General features: G+C 42.6%; 2 protein-coding genes across 18 annotated transcripts in view; both read left to right on the forward strand.

Annotated features, from left to right (window-relative positions):
• Nav1 (neuron navigator 1) overlaps positions 1-13837 on the forward strand; it is a 280922-nt gene extending 267085 nt beyond the window's left edge. For all 12 annotated transcript variants that reach the window (XM_087194151.1, XM_087194150.1, XM_087194148.1 and 9 more), the window contains 3 exons: positions 285-403; positions 5081-5278; positions 7196-13837. In XM_087194151.1, coding sequence (XP_087050277.1) covers positions 285-403; positions 5081-5278; positions 7196-7291 — 413 coding nt within the window. In that variant the 3' untranslated portion in view covers positions 7292-13837. The remainder of the gene's footprint in view (positions 1-284; positions 404-5080; positions 5279-7195) is intronic.
• Positions 13838-15631: 1794 nt separating this feature from the next.
• Ipo9 (importin 9) overlaps positions 15632-25127 on the forward strand; it is a 47853-nt gene continuing 38357 nt past the window's right edge. For 2 of the 6 annotated variants that reach the window (XM_021242190.2, XM_021242191.2), the window contains exon 1: positions 15635-15859. In XM_021242190.2, coding sequence (XP_021097849.1) covers positions 15697-15859 — 163 coding nt within the window. In that variant the 5' untranslated portion in view covers positions 15635-15696. Of the gene's footprint in view, positions 15860-20337; positions 20449-25127 lie in introns of all 6 variants that reach the window. The other 4 variants (XR_002388509.2, XM_004862233.4, XM_087194157.1 and 1 more) reach the window with 3 other exon arrangements.

Below are 25127 nucleotides of genomic sequence, written 5' to 3' on the forward strand. Positions count from 1 at the left end.
GCACGTGGAAGGTACCCCTCCCTCATTTTCCCCCCACAATTAGTGGAAAAAAAGGAAAGTCTGTAAGAGGGAATCAAAAAGCTTCGCTCACTTCCTTGTCACACTTGCACCTTGTGCATAATTTCTGAGACTGTCAGCATCCCCTGGCCTTGAGGACTCTAAATTTCTTTTAATGCTTTGGATGTCAGAACCCTCTGCCTGGTACTCAGGAGTAAAAGAGGCAGGCACAAGCCCGGGGAGATCTGGGTTTCTCAGTCATTTTCAGAGCCCAATCCTTTTCCTAGGCCCGTGCTTCTTTCTGTCCTGTCCGATTGGCATCGAGGACTTCCGGACCTGGTTCATCGACCTGTGGAACAACTCCATCATTCCCTACCTACAGGAAGGAGCCAAGGATGGGATCAAGGTGAGCCCCGCGTTCCTGCTGCACTCAGACTCCAGGGTCAGAGTGGCCTTCCTAACAGCATTTCTTTCAAGTTGGGCATGGCAGTACCCAGATTGGTTAGTTTCTCATTCTAGCAGTTAGGCCCCGTGCTGGAGAGAATGAACTGCTCTCCTTCCAGCAAGTGACCCAGCAGCCACTGTCTCTGCTCCTCTCCTAGGCTTTCTGAGCCCAGTACAGACCACTCTGGAGGGGTCAGAGTGAACAGAAAAACAACTGAGCTACAGATTAAGCCTTAGTGACTCACTGACTACAAATAAATGTTACATTGACCTAAGTTACTTAAACTTTTTTTTCCCCATTGTTTATTGGTTCCTTTTTAGGTATACAATACAGTTACATTCATCATTGGGAGCTTGTACCTGTACATGATGTATCTTGGTTCTTATTTTTTCCCCATTCCCCTTCCCTCCCTTCAACCCTTCCACCCCTCCCTATTTACAAAGACTTTGTTTCCATTTTTTCCTTTTCTCATATTTTTTCCTTTCCCTTCTTTCCTTTCCCCTACCCCTTTAGACCTTTTCTTCCTATTTCACATTACTTATTGTCTTCATATGTACAAAAAGGAGATAAATTCTGCTCTACCTAAATCACAGGGTTGTTTTGAAGACAAAATGAAATGTGTGAAAAAAACCTTTTTTTTTTTTTAAAGTTAAAAAGCTTAGTGTAAGCCAGGCTTGGTGGCACTTGCCTATAATCCTAGCAACTGGTGAGGCTGAGGGAGGAGGATCTCGAAAGTTCAAGCCCAGCCTGGGCAACTTAGCAAGACCCTGTCTCAAAATAATTTTTAAGGGCCAGGGATTTAGCTCAGTGGTTCTGCTGCCTGCCTTGCAGGCGCAAGGTCCCAAGTTTGATCCCCGGTACCAAAAAAATAAAATAAAATAAAAATAATAATAATAATAATTTTTTAAAAGGCCTTGAGGAAAAAGAAAAAGCTCAGTGGGCCAGGGATTTAGCTCAGAGGTTTCACTGCCTGCTGCGCAAGCACAAAGACCAGAGTTCAATCCCTGGTACCAAAAAAAAGAAAGAAAGAAAGAAGCAGCTCAGTGATAGAGTACTTGCCTAGGATATTTAAGGCACACAGTTCAATACCCAGCACCACTGGGGAAAAAAACCAAAAAAACTGTGTAAAAGGAGACATTATTTATTATTATTATTATTATTAATGTATTTTAAACTGGTATATAAAAATTATAAATATTAATGGGGTACCATGTGTTGTCTCCATACATGTGTATATTGTGTAATGGTAAAAATATTCTAAATCCTTTTCTCTAGCTTATTTTTTTGGTATTGGGGATCAAACTCGGGTCCTTGCACTTACGGGGGATTTACTGAGCTAAATCCCCAGCCCTTGTCTAGCTTTTTGAAATATACATTGCATTGTTGTTATTTATTTTTACCCTACTGTGCCATAGGACACCAGAATGTCTTATTCCTACCTAACTGTAACTCAGCACCCATTGATCAGCCTTGCCTCATTCCTGTCTCCCTAACTCTTTCCCCAGCCTCTGGAATCTACTATTCTACTTTTTCTCTCCCCCTCGTTTTTCTTTGAGACAGACATGCTGGCCTTGAATTCATTATGTAGCCCAAGGTGGCATCAAACTTGTGATCTTCCTGCCTCGGCCTTCCAAGTGCTGGAATTACAGGCATGCACCACCTCACCTGGCCTCATTCTACTCTTACGTTTTTGAGATCATCATATCTGATTCCACATATGAGTGAGATCAGGTGGTATTTCTTTTTCTCTGTCTGGCTCACAAATAACAGGATTTCACTCCTTCATGGCTGAGTAGTATGTTCCATATGTACCATATTTTTTTATTGATTCTTCAGTTGATGGAAGTTGATTTCATATCTTGGCTGTTATGAATAGTACCGCAATAAACATGCGAGTGAGGATGACTCTTCAACATATTGATTTCATTTCCTTTGGATTTATACCCAGTAGAAAAATTTCTGGGTCACACAATATTCTATTTTTTTTATCTTTTGAGGAACCTCCATACTGTTTTTCACAGTGGCTACATTAATTTACATTCACACCAACCACGTGCAAATGTTTCCTTTTCTCTACATTCTCATCAGTACTGTACCTGTGAGCTGGCTGCGGTGGTATGCACCTGTAATCCTGGCACTCTGGGAGGCTGAGACAGGAGGATCTCTCAAGTTCAAGACCAGCCTGAACTATATAGTGAGACTTTGTCTCAAAAAAGTATTTTACTGGGGCCTGGGATTTAGCTCAGTGGTTCTGCCACCTGACTTGCAAGCGCAAGGTCCCGAGTTCAATCCCCAGTACCAAAAAAAAAAAAAAAAGTACTTTACTTATTATCTTTAGTCTTTTTTTTTATTCTTTTTTTTTTTTTTTTGTACCGGGGATCTAACTTGGGTCCTTGGGCTTACGAGGCAGGCAGCAGAACCACTAAGCTAAATCCCCAGCCCCCTTTAATCTTTTTTTTGAAGCAGGGTCTTTCTATGTAGTCCACCCTGGCCTTGAACAATCTGTGTAGCCCAGGCAAGTGTGGAGATTATAGGCATGTACCACTATGTCCATCTCTCTCTTTTTTTTTTTTCTTAATACCAGGGATCAAACTCAGGACCTTGTACTTGCACAGGCAGGTGCCAGAACCACTGAGCTAAATCCCCAGCTCTATGTCCATCTCTTTAGTCTTTTTGTTAGTAGCCATTCTTAGTGGGGCAAGATGATATCTCATTGTGATTTTGATCATTAAAGATAAGTGATATTGAAGATTTTCTCATATACATATTGGCCATTTTTATGTCTTTTGAGAAATGTCTAGATCAGTCTATTGTCTATTTAGACTTTTTAAAAAGCCTCTTCAGTTTTCTCACCTGTAAATTGGGGTGTAATGATCACTAACATTCATCCTAGTACAAATAAAGTAAGATGCAATATCTGACCCCTATCGGTCATGTATTATCCAAAAAAAAGTAATTTGTTACTGCTTTAGGGATCTTCTGATGATATAGTAAATTTCTAGGAATGTTATCAGAGTGATGCCAGGAATCATTTCATTTATAAATTTATGACATTTTAAGGAAATATGTGTTATTAATAGGTTGCCAATTTTAAAGCATTTTCACAGAAATATCATGTTTTCAAGAAAGTAAACAATAATGTTAAGTATTACAATGAAATGGAAGAATTTCCTACTTGAAAAGTAAAATTGAAAGCTCATAAAATTGTGTAGCTGGGGATGGTGGCACATATCTGCACTCCAAGCTACTTGGGAAGCTGAAGTGGATGGATTGTGAGTTCAAGGCCAGCCTGGGCAACTTAGCATCTCATCTTATCTCAAGATCTTATCTTAGCAAGATCTTATCTCAAAAACAAAAAAATTGTGAGGTTAAGTTTTAATGTGACTTATGTGTCCATCAACAAATGAATGGATAAAGAAAATGTGGCATACATATTCACATATGGAAATCTTATCATTCTCAACAATGTGAATGAACATGGGAGGCATTATGTTAAGTGAAATAAGCCTGGCCCAGAGAAGCAAATAATGTACAATCTCATTTATATGGGGAATTGAAAGGAACATATAGAAGCAGAAGAGAATGGTGGTAACCAGGATCTGGGGAGGTAAGGGTTGGGGAGATGTTGGTCAAAGGATACTGTATTAGTCAGCTTTCTGTTGCTAGGGAAAAATGCCTTACATACACAACTTAAAGGAGAAAAGGTTTATTTTGGCTCATGGTTTCAGAAGTTTCAGTCCATGGTTAGGTGTTTCCAAGACAGAAACATCACAGCCAGAGGGCATGTTGGAGTAAAGCTGCTCAACTCATAGAATCCAGGAAGCAGACAGCAGGCAAAGAGGCAGAGAGGACAGGGACCAGATATAGTCCCCACATTTACACTCCCACGACCCACCCAGGCACACCCACAAGTGTGCTTCCTAATTAATCTCCTAGACATCTCCCAAGCCAGTCATGCTGACAGTGAAGACTGACCACCACGAGCTGGGCATGGTTGTGCACGCCTGTGATCCCAGGACCCAGGAGGCTAAAGCAGAAGTACCAGGAGCTCCAGGCTAGACTAGGCTACATAACAAGTTTGAGGCCATCCTGGGTTACATAGTGAGACCCAGTTTCAAAAAACCAAAAAGAGGGCCGAGGATTTAGCTCAGTGGTTCCGCCACCTGCCTTGGAAGTGCAAGGTCCTGAGTTCGATCCCCGGTACCAAAAAAATGTAGCCAGACACAGTGGTGCTCTCCCATAATCCCAGCACTTGGTAGGCTGAGGCAGGAGGATCAAGAGTTCGGGGCCAGCCTGGACTACATAGCAATGCCTTATATCAAAAAACAAAGCAAAGAGAGAGGCAGAGGGACAGATGGAGAGAAAGAGAGAAGAAGGGAAGATGGAAGGAGAGAGGAAAAAATGTTCAAGTTTTAATATGATCTGTTAAATTGTCCTCCAAAATGATTTTACCAGTTTAAAAACTTCTCTTCTTTGGAAGCTCAGGAATTTTCGACAGGATCAGAGCCTCAAGTCTTTACCTTTGAGGAAAGGTGTTTTTCCAAAGAGCATGTTTATTGTGGAAACTATAAGAGACTGTGTAACCAGCCCTCTAAATCTGTGGGTCCCTCCCATTAACTAGTTTCTCCTTCTCTCCAGGTCCATGGACAGAAAGCTGCTTGGGAGGACCCAGTGGAGTGGGTCCGGGACACTCTTCCCTGGCCATCGGCCCAGCAGGACCAATCGAAGCTGTACCACCTGCCCCCGCCCACCGTGGGTCCTCACAGCATGGCCTCACCTCCGGAGGATAGGACAGTCAAGGACAGCACCCCGAGTTCTCTGGACTCAGACCCACTGGTGAGTAGGAGCCATTTGGATGTGAAAAGAACATGACAGAACTGAATTCTTCACAGAGTTTCAGCAAGGCCGGTACCAGGAGGCCAGAGAAGAGCTCTGAATATCAGAATCTTTGATTAGAAAGGTTGTACACCTGAGACCTCGCTTAGGCTGAATAGTGTAACACATCCCAGAAAGACGTAGTATGATGAAGACCCAAGTTCCATGAAGATCCCATGTGGGAATATCTAAAAGAAAAGTAGAGGAAGAAAACACCTTAGCACTCTCTCTACTTCCACCTCTCCTCTGATACTGTCCTGAGGGTTGCCCCAGCTAAGTGAGTCCACAGAACCCTATGGACAGCAGGTGGCAGTGGGGGATAGACTGGTGGGGCCTGGAGTGTAGCCAAAAGGCGATTCATTAGTAGAATGCATAAAACTTCAAAGAAAACTTTCAAACAGAACAGACAAAAGATGTAGACGGTCATTTGACTGGAGAAAATGCATTAAAAACTCTTCAGCCTCTCTGAGAATAAAGGACAGAAAATTAAAACAAGGAAATGTTTCACATTTGCAAAAAATAGTGTGTGTAAGCATGGATTTTCACACTCTGTTTGTGGGAATGTTCATTGGTAAAACCATTCTGGAAGATAATTTAGTAGGTTATGTTAAAACTCAACACACACAATCTGGTGGCATAACCATTTTATTCAGTTGCCAGGCATGGTGGTGCATGCTTATAATCCCAGCACTATGGGAGGCTGAGGCAGGAGGATCGCAAGTTCTAGCTCAGCCTGGGCAACTTAGTAACTTAGCAAGACCCAGTCTCAAAAAATTAAAAACTAGGAGGGCCAGGGATTTAGCTCAGTGGTTCCACCGCCTGCCTCGAAAGTGCAATGTCCCGAGTTTGATCCCTGATACCCACCCCCCAAAAAATTAAAAACTGGGATATAGCTCATTGGAAAAGCCCTGGGTTCAGTGACCAGGACCACCACATACATACACAAAAAAATTCCAGTTGAGTCACATTTTTATTTAAATTTTAACTTTGTTTTAAAAACATGTAATTTATGTTAAAAATACTTTTAAATTGGAAAACTAATAATTAAGTGGATAGAAAAAGGTGGAAGGCACGGGTTTTTTTAATAGAATCAACCAGGCTTACTTAGCTAAAAACGAGAGTTCCAAACTTGAAGTATCAAGGGAAAAAAGAAGTAAAGAGAAGGAGCTGCTAGGAAAAGTGTCTTCTGACTGTCCTCGTGGTCCGACTGAGTGGGCCACTCCTGTAATCCCAGCTACTTGGGAGACTGAGGCAGGAAGATCATGGGTTCAAGGTCAGCCTGGGCAACTTAGTGCTAGACCCCATCTCAAAATAAAAAGTCAAAAGAGCTGAGGATGTAGGTCACGGAGCACTTGCTTGGCCTTCAGGAGCCCCTGGGTTCAATCCCCAGTATGGGGTGAAGACAGCGAGGGGAATAGGAAGTAAATACACTGAAGTGTGTAGACTTGACACAGGCTTTGTGAGCTGCAAAGAAACAGTTTCGTAGTAACAGGAAGCCAGGCTGTTGGGTCATAATCTGTTGTGAGAGGGATTGTTAGAGACAGATGTTCCCACAGCACTTATGCCGGTATGAGGGGTATGCAGATCTGCTGTCCTCCCTGAAGTACGGACACCAAGCAGGTGGAGGCAGAGGCGGTCATGTACCTTTGGTGTCCTCCTCCCACACACATCACAGGTAGCACTTTATACAGCAGACATACCCTGAAGCAGTCATACATGAAGCAATCATTGCTGTTTATTTCATGAACTACCTCTACACCAAGTTGCTAATCACTTCCAAACCAAGCATCAGACCCACGATCTAGGTTTTTTGTTTCCCTTCTGAGGGCAAGACCCCATGTCCCCACTCTCATTAATGCACCTCTTTCCCCTCTCTAGATGGCCATGCTGCTTAAACTTCAGGAGGCTGCCAACTACATTGAGTCTCCAGATCGAGAGACCATCCTGGACCCCAACCTCCAGGCAACGCTCTGAGGGTCCAAGAGTCACTGTCACCCCGGACCGCAGGAAGCTGGCATCAGCTTCGTTAGCTCCTCCTCTCCCCTCTTCTCTCAAAGCACTGGCTCTCTAGCCCTGGGAGGAGAACAGGAGGGAGGAGGAAGACAGGAAGAGGGGCAGGTTCTTGGTGCTGCACTTTTGAGAACTTCCTCGTAGGGATTTGGTGGGGTGGCGTTTGGGAACTTGTGTCACCTAAACACATTTACTGGCCTCCTCTCATGACTTTGGGGAAAAGATGATTCTGGGTCTTTTCCTTGTTTTCTTGTTTCAATTACAAACTCCTGGGCTTTCTGAGGAAGGGTTCAGAAGACATCAAAAGGCTGCAGCAGTTCCTAGCTGATTCTCATGAGCAACTTTGAGACAGTCCCAGGTGGGGGAGTCAGAAGGCAGGACGCTTTGCTGGCTGACTTTCTCGCAGACCCTTCCCAAGTCTGTCACCACTGCCAACAACTCTTCCCCCAGAGATCTGGCTGGAGCCCAGAAAAAAAGCATGTGGTTTAAAAAATGCATAAGTCAACCTGTATATGGTAACGGGCAATGGCAAAGATGAAGCTGGAGAGGGACCCAGTTGCCAAGGCAGAAAGAGAATCCCCAGCTCTTGCCTTCTGGATGATGTAGGGGATGTTGGCAGGACGGCTGCCAGTCTGAGAAGTCACCAAACCACAAAAGTAGCATCACAGCCTTCAGAGGGAGACCACTAGCTGTCTTTCCACCTTCTAATTCAACATGCATGAGAGCCAATAAACCCTACTTTTTTATTTTTTATTTTTTAATTTGTTCTACTTTTTCTGCCATTTGCCTATTTATTTTTCTCTCCCTCTCCCCCATTTCCTCACATGTCCATGAGATACTTGAGTTGTTTCTCCAGGGGCTGGTCTGGCTTTTCCAAGTGGGCCTTCTACGGAGAATTTGATGCCATCTAATTGGTACCAGCTAGACACCTGCCGTGCCACTCTCTTTGGCATCCTTGGGGCTTATATGAGACATGAAGTACCAGCTCACCAGTAATGGGAGAAGAGGCACTCAGTTCTCTTCACTTTCCTTTTGGAAAAACACATGTTCTGCCTGAGAGCTCAGTTACCAAGCTCTGGCATAATAGATCTGTTCTGAGCTTCATTGTGGACTGGAGGAAAACCTGGAGATTGGAAATGCTCCTCTGTGTCATAGCCCGTTTGCCAACTTACTGCACTATTTGGACGGTAGCCACTTTGTCTGACTGAATCAAAATTCCCTGAATCAGCCCTTAACTATGTATTTGTTTTTGATAGGTGGATATTCACTTATAAGAAACTGACCATACACATGAGATACTCTAAATCTGAATATAAAGTTCAAGGAGTTTGATTTGGTGGTGAATATCTGCCTTCCAAAGAGATCCTACTTCTTACAAAAGTTGCCCTTTTCCTACAACCCTGGAAGTCTGGCAGTCCATGTTCCTTCTTTGGACAAGTACTTACTGAAAACTTGTGTACCAGTCACTAGATGAAAAACAAAGACAAACCTTGAGCCCTGAGGTTCATGGTCGGTAGGAATGTTACCATCCACTGGGTGCACACCCCCTGTGTTATCTGGACCTTGAGGATCATCTAAGAAATGGAGCTGAAACTCAAAGAGTCAGCTAAAAAGTAGCCTTTGATTAGATGTCCAGTACACTGGGTGCGGAAGATCTGGGATCAATTAAGATCTGGAGGACCATGGGATCTTGCTTGTCTAGAGTGGGCAAGTCTATTCCTAGCATTTCTGACAGTCCTATGGGACCAGATTCCAGGCCAGCTGCCCAAAAGACTGAATTTCAGGGTACTTGTGGATCAGGGATATGTGATGAGCCTGGAGTTGAGTGTTTGCTCTTCAGATTCCTAAGTAGCGCAAGACATCAGAATCTATAGGCATACTAACTTGGATCACTGTTCCACCAACCTAGGAGTAGACATATCCAAATCTTACATCAGAATATTTTTATTTAGGTCAACAAGATGCTCTGCACCCCCCAGAAAAGCTCTGTAATGTCACCAGATGGCACCCAGGGATGACAGGGTCTTCTGTGCTGGATACTGTACTCGCTCTTGCTGCTAATCCCATGAGCTGTGAAGATCCCCAACAACTCAGCTGTAAAATATGCAATCTGTGGTGGGAAGAGGCTGTTTGTCCATGGATGGTGCTGAAATCACTGCCTTAAGGTCTCTGCTATGCAGAATGAGGAGGCCCCAGGGCTGGGTGTTCCAACTTGAAAGGCAGGGAAGACCAGACCGGCCTACTTTGGGCTTAGACCTCTTCTAAACCCCATCCTAAGCTCCAGACCCATGGCAAGGCTCAGACTTTTAATGCCACCCTAACCTGATGGTTGAGCCCCTAACTCTGTTTTCTGGTGCTGCCCAGCCAGTGCCTTCTGACATGGATGTTACTGGCTACTTGAGAAAAAGGAAGAGGGAGAACCCCTCCTTCCGTTCCAACTGCCTCAAATCACAGAAGATTCTTGTGTTTCTGGTAACCATGGATACCATCATGAATCTTTTTGGATCCTCAGCAGGTTGTTTCTGGAGGCCTCTCATGCTATGACTTTTCATTTCTGTTCCTGGGATTCACCACCGTCTACTCTCGGTTCATTGCTGCATTTAGCCCAGGTCTCTAACTGCTTTCCTCCAGAAAGTGTGTTCCCATCTGGTAAAGTGGTAGTGAAGCCTCAGCTTTTCCTCTGGAGCCTGAGACCCTGTTTACAGTTGCACATCTGGGCCTCTCGTGGTGGGGACCGATGGTCTCACAAAGGAATCATGGTTATGTGGCAACTGCCGAAGGTTGAGCCTCCTCATGGTGCTATAACCCCTTGGGGCGTTCATCCAGACTTCTCTGAAGCATAAAAACCAAGCTGCCCCCTCGCTGCCCTAGAATTAATGGCAAGGAACAAATCCACAGCATTCTTTCCTGCCTACACACCTACTTCTTGGTTGAGACTTCTGGGACCCCGAAGAAGATAAAAACCGGGTCCGCTAGCTACAATCTCAACCCCTAAGCACCTTTGGAAGAATCCAGCCTAATTCTGGAATTTGTGCTATTCTGTTCCTCTCCAGCCCCCCGACTTCATCCCTCAGCAAAGTTGGCTAGTACAGAACATGGCTCGATGCTCGCCATCAACCTGAAGAGAGCCACAGCTCTGGGAGAGGTTCCTGTGCAGAGACCCCCTCACTTCTTGTGAAGAAAACCAATAAGATGTGTCCAATGTATTTGTTTCTCAGTCCCTGCCTAGGTACTAAAAATAAAATACTAGGTAATTGGAGGCCAACATGGGACCTGATGTCTGTGTGTGTGTGTGTGTGTGTGTGTGTGTGTGTGTGACACAAGAGCACTTTTCTGTTGCTGTTTCCTATCTTCTGAGGCTTCATAGAGTATTTTTTAAAAATCCATGCTTTGTGGCAACTCTACGGTGCTTATTTCTGTCTTTGTGTAAATCTTAATACCAGTGTCCTTCATCTAGTCTAACCATTGGGAAGGTAGAGGCTCGCAGGGAAAAACTAGCTACAAGTCCATGATGACGCCCTATCTAGTGATGTTCTTATTGGTTGGGATACTATATTTTGGTCTTGAATGACCAACCTTCTATCCATACTCCTTAAGAACTTAGGACAAAGTGATTTTTTTTTCATTTCTTTCATTCTGGATTTCCTGCCTTGCAAGAGTCATAATGGACCAATCTCACCACGAGCTTACCTCTAGCTCCCTGAGGCAAGAGTCACAATATTCAGAGGCACACCACCTTCCACTGGTCTGAGAAGTAACTATTTCCTGTGGTATTCCAAAAGAGTAAGAAGCGAGCAGTAGTGGCCTGCCGTTCCTCACCAACACCTCACATTACCTGGAATATGGCACACATGTACAGCAACCTGGCACATTGGTGAACTTGGCCTGATTGAATGGGACCCAGTCCTGCAAACCAGGATCAAAGAGACACTTATATGAGGCCTAAAGATTCTTTCTTACAAGCTGTATGGGAGAAGTCCTAACCACACACTGAACACAGGGTTCAGATACTGAAGCGCCCCAGACCATCAAATGCAGCTCATCACACTTTACCTTTTCTTTCCTTAATGCTTGGCATTAGCTAAACCGAAGTTACTAAGTAGACTGTATAAACCAGTGCCCCCTGATAGCATGAAAAACTGCTTTTGCAGAGGGTTTACTAATGGAAATGGATATACTAGTGGAATGCTAGTACACTCTTATGATGACCATAAGAACTACTCACAAGTTCTGGTTCATAGCCCCACTGAAAAGACCAAAAGTATTAAAATGGTTTTAGGGGCACTATGTTCCCATAAGGCCAAAGAAGATACTGCCCTTTATAATTGAATCAATGTTATATATTAAATGAATCCTCAGTAAGCCTGCTCAGGGATATATGGAGCCTCCAACTTACTCTGCCCACTGCAAAAGGCGTATGTGTGTCTGCTCCTCCTAGACCCTGAAGCAAGTACTGTGACTGTAGATCCCAGGGAAGCTGGACTGAAGTGGAAAGTGCTAGAGCCTTGAAGTAAGAGAACCAATTGGAATTCGGAAGCTACAGTTGAAACTGCCCAAGACAGTTAAAAGTTAAGTTTATTTATACTGGCTCTATCCATCTTGATGTTTGGGCCATTTTTCTTAGTGATTACACCATGGAGAATTTTCTGCGGCAAGGGTGATCATGAAAAGTGGTTTCTCAATTTGACCATTCGCTCCTAAAAGCAGTGGAGATCAGAGGATCATTCCAGACCAGCATCATCTGTGAACTTGTTAGAAATTAAGTTCTGAGGCCCCACCCAGATCTATTGAGTCAGAAACTCTAGGGCTAGGGCCCAGCAATCCATGTTTTTAACAACACCCCCCGCCAACACACAGTGGATCTGATGCATGCTAATGTTTGAGATTCAACCATTGTAAAGGCAAAGCTACTCAGAGGGGCTTCAGGAACAAAAATAAGAAGGTCTCAGGTTATAAATCATATGCTAATATTACTTTTAAAGTCACTTTTCTCCTACTTATGTTTCTGGTTTTGCTTATTTTAAATTATCAAAGGAAACAATATGTGTACTTTGGGGCAGAAGTTAGGAGAGTACATGCATCTTCACTACCTGAATGCAGTCTTCAGAGAAAAATTTCTTATCCCTGAAATTTCTATCTGGCAAACTAAGGAGCTTCAGCAGAGGGAAGCATTTTCTCTGGACTGCTCTTCTTGTGTCTACTGAATCTCTGATTATGAAATAGGGTGGACAGTAAAAAAAATGAAAACATCTAAATTATAGTTCCGTGCTAAAATGTTCTCCCAGTAAAATAACCTCTCCCTTCCTTGAGGTGTAAAGTACACTGCTAGGTCTGAGAACCACCCAGAACCTTCTCCAAGGCAGCTAACAACATTAGGGCTCCAGTCTCCCAGGAAGCCCTGGGTCCATGCTCTGCTCAGTGCACAAGAGACAGTTCCACTCTGAAGACATGGAAGTGGGCACCTAAGTCCTTAGGCTCACCTCTTCCTTTCCTCACATTAGGACCTGGGTACAGAACTACTCAGCAAAGGTGACAGAATAAAATCCTTTAAAAAAGAAATCTGAAAGGAGCTTCATATCTTTCCAAACTCACAGACCAGCTGATGGGGCCATGGGGAGGAGGAGGCTATTCAAAACTGGTTTTGTTTCTCATGGGTTGGTTTTCCCTGTGAGAGAGCTTTTGGGCAGAGCACAGAGAAACACAGTGATACTAATTCTCCTGAGCGGAGGCACTAAGCACTGGGAGGACTGACGCCTGAGGAGGACGAGAGTAAACAATTGCACTAAAATCACCCTTTCATTCCCGGGAGACCCATGATGGGTCCTCTGGCATCTCCTGCCGGGTCATCTTGCTTCTGCGCCATTTTTCTGAGAAGGAAGATCAATAAGATAAGGAACAAGCCCACAAATCTCAGCCAGTCTCTGGGCTACTACTGTGCAGTACCCACCAGCCATTTCCTAATTTATTTTTAAGTAATTCTTTAATGACTTCTAGTCCCTGCTAGCATCCTTTCCTTCCTCCTCCCCATCCTGCTTTAGGCAGCACTGTTTATGTGATGGAGCCTATTTCTCAAATGCATGACATTCCTCAGGTGGAGGGTGGGCAGGAATTTTCACATCACTTTAATTTATTGGGTGCAAAACCCCAAAACAGGATATGTGTGTGTCTGTGTGTTTATGTTTTGGTTTTTTTTTCCTCATTTGACCCTCACCTCTTCTAACCTACCCCCTTTTATATCAAATTGTAGAAAAAGCAAAGCTGAATCTGGAAAGCAAACCGTTGTATATAGTTGCGGTAACAATCATGAAGAGATCTGGGTTGTCCCCTCAGTAATTCATTTTAAATAACAAATTGGTTGAAAATTAAATTCATGCCTGGGCCAGCTGAAGAGGCCCTCCTCCGTCATCACAGAGGCCCTCTGGGCCCTCTGTCCATCAGGCATGTCTTCCCAGCTAGAGTCATCTGTTCGATGCCATTTGCGTTTCAATAAAGTTATCTCCTGTATTGTCACTGGTTCTCTCTAGCTCCCTCTCTGCCTGGTTTCTGTCTCCATGTATCTTACGGCCCACAGCTTGAACTGGAAGGTGAGATTGCTTGTGGTCATTTGCCTAACACAGAAACAAAACTCACTGGCCTAAAAGTTGTCTGACCCTAAGCAAGGGACTCTTAAGTCCTTTGGTTGGGAGTTGGGGGGGACTCCATTTTGCATACTGTGGACATAGTATCCTTCACAAGAATTCAACACAGCCACCCCAAGAGTCAGGGCTCTTGAGTCCTCCATCCACTGCCACAAAGTCTGAAAACATACCACCTTCTGGACAAACCTAAGTTTCCTTTTTGAGGTAAAAGTGAATTGACCCCTAAGAAATGAAGCTGTTCTAATGATATTCAGCTTCTCTTGGCCACTGGAAGAGGGGAAATATGACTTCTATTCTCCATTGTGGAACTGTAGGCCCAAGAAGCAGTGTTTTCTCTTAAAGTGTTGTAAGAGAAGCCACCTCTACCCTCCTAACATGGATAGTGACAAATGTATTGACAGCATTGCTCAAAATATATCAAAGTATTCTTGGGCTGGGAATTTAGCTCAGTGGTTTCACCGCCTACTGCGCAAGCGCGAGGACCCAAGTTCGATCCCCAGTACTAAAAAAAAAAAAAGTATTCTTTTGCAAGAATTCTAAAATTTTAAAATCTTCATTTTTTTTTTTGGTACCAGGGATTGAACTCAGGTCCTTGAGCTTGTGAGGCAGGCGCCAGAACCACTGAGCTAAGTCTTCAGCCCTAAAGTCTTTAATTATTAACCCATTTATCATCCACAGATTTGGAACTGTCTTAGGAATTGCTACCTGGTTTCCTTTGCCACTTGGGAATAAGAGTACCTAAATGTTTCTGGGAACTACTTCTAATGCACTAAACCCAAACAGCTAATTAAGATATACCTCTTCCCTTTTTTGCTCCAACAATACATGCTATTCCATCCTTTCTGCCACTACATGCTTGCAACTGTACTGCATTTCTAACCCCCGGCTCTGATCTCCTCCACCTGCTCCAGAAGAGTGGTGTCTATATTTTGGACTATTTCTCATGACCAGCCCCTGACAGCCACTCTTGGTCCCCGCCCCCCGCCACTCCCAGCCATAATTTATACGAGAAAAAACTTTATAATTCTCAGCTAACAGGATTCATAGTAAAATAGGCACATAAAGTATCGCTCTGGGAGAAACACCTTTTCACATCCAGGTGAGCTCCCTCCCCAGCCACTTGGCCATCTTGAGGTTGGACTCACCGGGCTGGAAATCCAAGGGTCTGAACCTTCCCCTGAGGCGATACTTCTCTCCCCTGTTCGTTTAAGTTTCTTTTCCCTCCATCTTTAGATTCCTGAGGCTAAGAAATGAGGAGAACCAACTGACCAAGTTTTTTTTCAGTGTTTGGGAGAAAAAAAAGAGGTTGATTTAAAATAGATGCTATTTCCGACCCACATCCCTCTCCTTAAAGCCTGCTATATCCATTTCCACTTCACCTCGTCTCTCCTAACACAGTATCTTATATCTGAAAGACCCATGAGTCTAAAGTCATATATCACGGTATTTATTCTCATTGAGACTGCTGACGTTACTGCACCACTTTAGGAAAGCCCAGGCCTCTCTGGGTCTCCGTTTTCGCGTAAATCCCAAGTGCTCTTGGCCGACAAAGATGTAGCTTTCGTTTAGACAGCAGGAGGCGCTATCTCGGGCGGCTACATCCATTCCCCGCCCCTGGCGGCTCCCGCGGACACTCGTGCGCAGGCGCGGCTTCGCGGATTGGCCTTGAGCGGGAGCCGTCATACCGTGGCGGGTCCCGGCCGCGGGGCTGGCAGGTTGAGGGGAGAAAAGATGGCGGCATCGGCGGCAGCTGGTGCGGCCTCCGGGTTGCCGGGTCCAGTGGCACAGGGATTGAAGGAGGCGTTGGTGGATACGCTCACTGGGATCCTGTCCCCAGTGCAGGAGGTGCGGGCGGCTGCCGAGGAACAGATTAAGGTGCTGGAGGTGACAGAGGGTGAGTAAAGAGGGACCGTCACGAGGAGGGCTCGGACCTCGGCCGGCCGCACAGTCCGCTGACCGCAGCTCGGGACTGGCAGGGCACATGGGGAGCTTGAGGCCCTGGAGAACTGGGCCCCTCGGAGTGGAATAGGAAGAGAGAGGTTGGTGTCGCTGGTGGCCATGGAAGTCCCAGAGAGGGGAGGCGCGTCTGCTGGGAGAGGGTCTGGGGAGGTGGAGCCTCGGGGGGAACGGGAGGGTGGAGACTTGAAAGGATCGATGGAGCCTGGTATCTGCAGAGGACAGAGATGGAGCTCGGCTCCGTGCTGTGGGTGTCGCGCTGTCTGGGAAATATTGTTTGAATTTAGAATCAGGGCCATGTGGGGTTCTCTTCAGCCCGGTTGTAGTGGGATTAAAGTACGGGAAGCTATTAGTGGCGAGAGCGTAGGGCCTTGGGAAGGCAACTATCGAGGCTTAGTGGGTGTCATCAAACAAGTTTCTGCCTCTGAATTTTAAACTGGCTGGTTTAAACACTTCGTGTCTTCCCAAAGATTAAGTTAAATGCATATACGGTTGCTTCATCTTCTTGATGGTACTCCCCGTTTATTTTCAGAGTGATTTGCAATTATTAAATACCCCTGTGTGCATTTCTTTGCGAAGCAGCCGATCTTCCTTTGTTTTTGATTCTTTGTCCCCATCCTATTATGTGCTTTAAAGTGATGGAGAAGGAAATAAACTACTGGTTTGAGATTCTCTGTTAATTTCCAGCTGAGTTGGCTTTCATCAAGTTCACTATAGCCACTTTACGAAGAACAGTTTAATCCCACAACAGGAGAAGGGAAAATCTTGATCTCTACATAAGAAACACATCTGGTCAGAGCTTCACTGAACTCCAAAGTCCTCAGAACCCCCCAACTCAAAGAGAGTATTTGCACTACTCCTTCAATTTAGGCCTCTTCAGAAATAGGAGAAACCGTCTGTGGTCTGACTAATCTCACTCAAAACCTTGAGTTAACTCTCTTACTGGACGTATTTTCGAAGGAAATGAAGACAGAATCTCTCTTAAATTTAGTTTTATATTCTCTTCTATAAAATATCAGACCCTACAAGAGGAGGAACCATTGTGAACACGAAAGCTATTTGAAAGCCATGCATAAATTGATCTGAAGGGTGTTTATAGCCTCCTGGGTAAAATTCCTTTATTCACACTAATGTCTCTGCCTCCCCTGGGTATGAAGAAGGAAGAATAATGGAACAAAGAAACCTCATCAGATTTAATTTGCTCTATGAATATAGTTGATGGTCTGATGCAAATTGATTGTAACTAAACCTTCCCAGAATCATACCCGGTGTTTCTGGTGCCCCACATGTACGTCTGATACTTAGGAAAGGTGGACCTTGGTTTAAACTGTCCAGCAACACCACATTGGCTCTGATCTCTTCTTCAGCTCCAGTCAGATCCTTGTTCTCATTTAAGCAAAGCCAATCATAACTTCTTGAAGTCTTCTTGAAGTTCTGGTCTCCCACTTTTTTATCTTTTTGGGTCTTGAAATCTAAATTTCAAAAGTGCAGAAATTTGGTCTAGGCCAGTGGCAGGAAATAGATGGATTCCTCCTCACCTCTTCTGCCTCTCTCATAACTTCCTGGTAATGTGCTTATGTGGTATGCTGTGGGTATGGAAAGGGTTTGATACAGTAACCTGATATTGGTGGTCTAGTAGTGAGGCATATGAGTCAGGTTTAGGATGTGGTTCCAAGGTTGGATCAAGTCTCTGGAGTTGAGTGTAGTGCATTGGGCCTTTTAGAGGCTGCCTGAGTCTTTAAAATAGGCTAGTTTCTTATGTTTGTCAAAAACTAAAGATTACCCCCTTTTGTGCCTGTTTTTAGTGGATGATGGTGGTTCATTTCTTAGAGTATCCTTCTCTTTTGTGGGCTTTAACAAGTTTTCTTTGCGATTGGGTCCTGAGTACCTCCCATCTTACACAGTATTCTGTCTGACTCTCAGATGTTTTATTGGGGGGGGCCGTCTCAGATGTTTTCTGAACATAGGTTGTGCTACACCAGCCATAGCTCTTCTTTACATGAAAAGATAGCGCACACACACACACACATTCTTTACATGAAAAGATAGCACACACACACACACACACACACACAGACACACACACACACACACACACACACACACACACACACACACACACACACACACACACACACACACACACCCCCTGGCTAGGTTTTAGCAAATTCTTTGGCCTGCTGAAGCTGGCAGGATATTGTGCCTGCTATTAGAAGGCCTTGAGGCCAAGGTGATGAGTCTTTCTTGCAAATGAGTGAATAAATGATTTTTCATTCTTGTAATTGCTTTACATTTTAGTTTTGCTCCCCTAGAATGAACCTTGCTTTCTGGCCTTAGGAAACATTCTTTCTTAAGACTTGAAGTTAATGAGAATTTGGGGAGTTGTTATCTATTATTATTTGTGTTCTGGTAGTTTTAAAAATATTTTTTGTTTCCATAGGGTGCAGGGTCAGATGACAGCCAGATCTAATCCTCTTAAACAACCACACTTTATAAGCCATTTATTATTGCCTCATATAAGAGACTTGCCCCATCTGGTCCTTAAGATTAACCAGTCTAGGCTGGGGATTTAGCTCAGTGGTTCCGCTGCCTGCCTTGAAAGCACAAGGACCTGTGTTCGATCCCTGGTACCAAAAAAAGATTAACCACTCTAGCCTGGTGGTGGTGCACACCTGTAATCCCAGCACTTTGGAGGCTGAAGCAGAAGGATCATCAAAAGTTCAAGGCCAGCCTGGGGACTACATAGGAATTCAAGGCCAGCCTAAACTATATAGTGAGACACTTGGCAAAAAAAGATTAACTGGTTGGTTTCCTTTGCCAAAAAGTTGTGCCACCTTCCTTGGCTGTCACTGATAACCCTGGTCTTGAAGATTAAGTGGAAAAAATCCGTAAGTAGGGGAAGGGCACGTATAATTGTCAGTTCCTGCTTAAAAGGACAGAAACTGACATGCTTTTGTCAAATTGTACCACAGATGGGATTTTAAGAAGAAGTTATCTTAGAAAATGGAATTGCCAGGCCTGAAATATATCCTGATCATTTAGTCTGCCTGTTGATATCTTCTGAGAAATAACTTGCCCACAATTACTGTAATTACCACATTTTCCAGAATGAGTACCTGATCTTTTAAGCCAGTGGAGTGTATATATGTGAAAGATGCACCTGACTCATATAGCATGTCAATCTGAGAAGGATTGAGATAGTTTATTTCATCCGCCTGGTCTCCTAGAATGATTTTCTTAAATTCCCGTGCTTGCCATTTTCCATAGTCAGCTGGATCTCAGGAAACCCAACTAACTTCTGTGAATAAAGTCTATATCAAGGTTAATTAGATAAGGAGACATGAGGGCCGGGGATTTAGCTCAGTGGTTTCGCTGCCTGCTGCACAAGCTCAAGGATCGGAGTTCGATCCCCGGTACCAAAAAAAAAGCAGACATGACAGCAGTCCTATCCTGAATTGAAAAGAACAGCACTTGAAGATTTGGAAGTTCCTGTGCTGAAATATTCAGCAGATAATTATTACCTTTCATTTTTTTAGGAGGGTTGAGATTTTGAATTTTGATCAGCAGAATTTGCAGATACTTAGTTCTACCTAAATAGGATAAAACTAAAAACTTTCTGATTTGTTAGTATGTTCTATTTTATTATTAACAGCACCACATCAAGCATCTTATAGTCATAGTAATTAAAGACTACACAGGTTGTCAACTGGCAAAGGTCTCTTGCCTCAGTCTTAATTTGCTCTACTCAGCTTCATCTGCTTTATTTTTTGTTTGTTTGTTTGTTTCACTTATAGTAAGATCATGATTTTTGAGAATGTCATCTCTTTGTTTTTGATGCATTTGTTCTTTATTTTTTACGTTTCAAAATGAAGTTCACTTCTTTTTCTTCTACTTTTCTCTAAGAAGAGCATCACCTAAGTGTTGGGATGAGTTACTTTCATTATAAGCTGTAATTTGCTAAACCACCACCAGTAGCACAGACTTTCTAATATAACTAGATTTATACCCTAGGTCATTTTCTTCCTTTAATTATTTCTTTTTGTCTATTAGAAATGAAGCTATTTTTCCCCATCATTTGACCTTACTTAGTCTTTTTTTTGTGTGTGCTCAGAATTGAATTCAGCTACTTGTACATGCTAGGCAGATACTCTACCACTGAGCTATCTTTCCAGCTCAGTCTTTTCTGTCTTGTTCTCAGCGGTTAGGTCACAAAAAAAAAATGTTTTTTCTTCTCTTCTCCCACTGTTAGGTTGAGCCAGAGGTTAGGGGGATTGTCTCTCCTTCACCTTTCCTGGCATTCAGATGCTGCCCAGATGTCTAGGTTGATTTCCCCATCTTCGATGCCTAGAAAGATGATCCTGCTGGCTGCAAGTTTACTTTCTGATTCTCATGGGCACTTTTCTGGCTCTCTTGCAGTATAGCGTAAGCACTGTCCACCTGTGAAGGGAGCGCTTCAAGGATCCAGACACACTCCTGGGCATGTGGCGGGCACTGAGCCGAGCGGAAGGCGGCCACGCTCGGAAAAAGGCCAGTGGTGGAGTTTTCTTTCTCCTTTCAGCTATGGTTTTGTGGTGCTTACAAACCCCCATGAGAAATGGGCTTCTCCAGAGGTCTAATGGAAATTCTGTCCTCCAAATAACCCCTGTTCACAATTCTTCTGAATAGTTGACTGGCAAAGCACTGCCAAGTCTTATGTCTCTATAAGACACCCATAAGACCAGTAGCATAATTTCTTAGCTGATCCTTAACCTTTCATGCTCTCCTTTGAATTTTCCTTTCTGTGCCAAAGTTTAGAATAGATACTGTTTTCACCAAGTGGGGCGAAAGGAAAGAAGGGGAGCAAGGATAATAAGAGAAGTAAGCAAAGGACTAAAAGACTAGAAAATGAGTCTAGTTTAACGAATGAACTAGAGAAAAAAATAATTAAAATAATTTTTAAAAATGAATGAGACTAGAAAATGAAAAGTAAAGGTATAATCAAGAAGCTAGAGTGAAGGTGAAAATCTAGATGAACAGAATAGGTCTGTCCTTATTTCATCTTGAAAAGGGAAATAGAGAAATTAAATTTCCTAACAAAAATGGCTTTAAAAAGCTAACTTCGTAGAACCTCTTGGGAGTATTCCCTTTTAAATCAACTTCATAGATTGAATCTTAATTGATCCTTTCCAAGCAAAACAAGATAAAATGGCTATGTATGTCAGTATTATATTTTCCCTGCCTTAATTATCTCAAAGTAAATTATTCAGCTATCTTACATGTCTTTCAAAGAAGTTATATTAAACTAATCAGTGAAACTAGAACTCCAGTACATATGCAGTAACATACACAAAAGTTCTTTTTTTAAAAAGATGTATTCAGTTGTATTTCTTTTTTTAATTTTTAAACTTAGTTGTATTTCTTCAAAAAATATTATGTATTTTTTGGGTTTTGTTTTGTTTTTGTTTTATGAGACAGGATATTGCTGTGTACCTCCAGGGTGGCCTTTCAACTCACTAGCCCAGGATGGCCTCAAATTCACCAAAGTCCTCCTGCCTCAGCCTCCTGAGTGCTGGGATTACAGGCATGCACCACCATATCAGGCATAACGTATAGAGTTAAGTGAAAATCTTTAGAGTTTTTACTACTTGACAGAGATCAGCCGTGAATAGGTGAAACTGTGTTGGTCAGATTTAACATAGGCAGAGAGCATTAGCATTTTTTTTGGTACCGGGGATCAAACTCAGGACCTTGCATTTGCCAGGCAGGCTCAGTGCCACTGAGCTAAATCCCCAACCCTAGCATTAGGATTTTTTCTGTCTTTCTTTGTGTTAGTTTTTTAGCAGAATTTACCATTGACACCATACTACCACTGTCACTCCTTGGAAACAATTCTTTGTTAACTTTTATGTAAATTTTATGAATAGGATACCTTTTTACGGTGATAGATATTCCTTTACTTTTAATGGACATATGGTCTAGGCAGAATAAATTGAGTTGAATAAAAGAGTAATTTATGTTTCCCCTCATATCCACCTATAGCTTAATCCAGATGGACTCTTTAAATTTTTAAGATTTCCATTTTTGAAATGCTGGGTACCTATAGAGAAGAAAATCTATTCTGTTCTACTTTTAAAAATTTGTCTTTAGTTAATGATGAAAAAAATAGTGGTATTTTTGAAAGATTTTTTTTTTCCAGTAAGACTTTTATGCAGACACTCATTAGTTGAACTTTCAGACTGCTTACTTATGTGAAGGAAATAAAGTCTTAGAGAAAATCCATTTTAAAGTACTTGTAGGTGCAGATTCCTGGTTGACTTAAGCTTCTGGGCCCACATTGTTCTTACTCTTCTGAGGATCTCTTACTCTTACTGTACTTCACCAGTCTTGGTGATATTGGAAGCAAGGTAGTAGTGGAATGGGGGGGGCGGTCTTTGATAGTTAAGAGAGAAGAGCTCTAGCTCTTATGATCATCACCAGAGGGCCACCTTCTGGCACAGATAGGGAGAAGAACACTAAGCTTTTCTCCAAAAAGAGTAGCCTTGCAGTTCTCTAGTTGATGACAAAGAGCCCAAACTGACAGGCTCTATGTGTAAAGTTTGCTTGGTCTTCTGCTCATGTTCTTGGGACGCCTTTGATTGGTGCCACTGTGAACTGATGGAAAATGTATGGTTCCTTTTCTCTTCTATGAGCCTCTGTATTCCACTAAAACTCTTACCAGTGCTTTCACTGGAAGGATGGATAGCTATTCACATTTGTTTAGGCTTTATAGCCCAAATTCAAGGTTTAAACCCTTCTCAAAAAGTCTCATTTCTCAGTATCTTTTTCATACTGTATGATTGGAAGCTTTGCTTATTTTGATCTCATTTTACTTTGTCCCAGTAGTGATGATCCAACAACTGCTCTTGCCAGGAACATTAAAAACCCACATTATAGTGGTTCATGCAAAAATTATTTAAATAGTGTCTTTAAAAAAATACTATATGTCCCGAATAGTCTTTGTAGATGATTCTGATGGAAGGTATGTAAGTCACACCAGAATTGGTTCACAGTGTTCCGTGAGTCCAGGCCTGGTAAACAGAGACATTTTGAGCAGACTTGAGGCCATGCAATTAACATCTGTTATCACAGTAAAGAAGTGTGAATGCCCTTACTAGTATTTTTCTCCTTTTCAAAATGGATTTTACCTGTGCATTTAAAGTACTTTTTTCCTTAAATTTGAATGTGGGTATCTAAGAGGTCCTCTTAAACTATGTGACTCATCTGTGTTTTAAGAGTCCATTTTGAAAGTTGACTTTCATATCTTTGGGTTGTAACACCTGTTTGTTTCATATAGGTATATAGATTATACTAGAGTCTAAACTGGGCAGACTAATCTTGAGAATGGTTTTCAGTATCAATAGGGAGTAATTGTATAAGTTTTAAGTGTTGAAATTTAATCATTCAATGCATGTTTTAGAAAGAATATGGCATATTTTGTGGTGGTTTTATAAAAAAAGAGAAAAAAATCCCTTTCTTTCCTGAGGGAAATGATAAATGCCATAGGAATGTACCAAACACTGCATCTTAAAATACAGGCATATTAACCCATTTATGCAGGTTGCAATTTTTTTATTTTTTGCATGAAATTCATGTATGTTACCTAGGCAAATTTAAGAAACAAGAATTTTTATAATATTCCATTGTTTGTGGCATTCCAGAAGTGGAACACTAGGCATAAATGGATTAGGAATAAATTAAGCCAGATGTTGTACATGCCTGTAACCCAGCTACTTGGGAGGCTGAGGCAAGAGGATTGCAGACCAGCCTGAGCAAGTTTAGTAAGTGCCTGTCTTAAAATTTAGATAGACAGACAGACAGGGCTGAGACTTTTTTTTTTTTTTTTTGGTACCTGTGATCAAACTCGGGTCCTTGGGCTTGCACAGCAGGCGGCGAAACCACTGAGCTATATCCCCGGCCCCAAGGGCTGAGGATGTAGCTCAGTGGTAGAATGTCCCTGGGTTCCATGCCCAGTCCCACAAAAGAAAGAAAATAAAAAGGAAGGTGGTTAGAGGGTGGGAGGTCAATCTAAGAATTCAGTAAAATATCAGGACTTGTACAAAAATCAATAGGTTTCATATATACAAACAATAAAAGGTTAGCGATCTAACAGTTTTTTAAATGCCAAAACTATTTACAACAGTAACAAGAAAATACTTTGTAGTGTTACAGGAAATGGCAAGAATTTATTAAAAGATACTTTTAAAACATTCCTGAAGGACTTGAAACTAGATGTGAACAAATGGAAAGACTTACTCTCACTGGATAGGACAATTCAGCTTTATAGATGAACTAGATAAGTGATTCTAAAGTTCATATTTTAAAAAAAGCTTGAATAATAACTCCAAAAACACTGAAGAGGGAAAACTATAAGAAGGGACTAGTTCTACAGACATTGAAGCATTATATAAAGCCTCTAAAATTAAAATTGATTTTTCTATTGATGTGGCAATGGCACATGTACGTACTAGAGACACGTTCTGTAAACAGAAATGTAACTAGAAAGTCCAGAAATAGACAGAAGTACCTGTAGAAATTGAGTACAGCTTGAGCATTCCTAAATATGAAAATCTGAAATGTCCCCAAATCCAAAACTTACTGAATGCCAAAATGATTCCACAAGTGGAAATACCACACCTGATCTACATGATGAGTCACAGTCAAAATGCCAGCACACTGCTGGGTGTGGTAGCACACACCTGTCACCCCAGCCATGGATGTGCTTGCAGGGGGATGTTAGGAGTATGAGGCCAACCTGGGTGACACAGAAAGACAGCCTCAAGAAAGTTTTTAATGCAAGCACACTAAAAGTATTGTATAAAATTACCTTCAGGCTACTTGTGTGAGGCTTGTATGAAACATAAATGAATTTTGTGTTTAAGCTTGGGTCCTATGGCTAAGATATCCTGTTACATACATGCGGATATTCCAAAGTCCAAAACAAATCTGAAATACCTCTGGTACCAGTCATTTTGGGTAAAGGATACTCAGTCTGTGCAGATACAGGAGAAATCTCAGATCATCAGAGGTAAACATGAATACACACACACACACCAGTATTGGGATTAAACCCAGCCTTCATAAAAGGGCCTTCACACAGCCGTTTTTCATTTTTCATTTTGAGACAGGATCTCACTAAGTTGCTAGGCTGGGCTCAAACTTGCTATCCTCACCCTCCTCGAATGCTGAGA

This window comes from Heterocephalus glaber, unplaced genomic scaffold, assembly GCF_053883595.1.
Source record: "Heterocephalus glaber isolate CG9 unplaced genomic scaffold, H.glaber_assembly_v1.0 deba00001600, whole genome shotgun sequence".
Taxonomy (NCBI): domain Eukaryota; kingdom Metazoa; phylum Chordata; class Mammalia; order Rodentia; family Bathyergidae; genus Heterocephalus; species Heterocephalus glaber.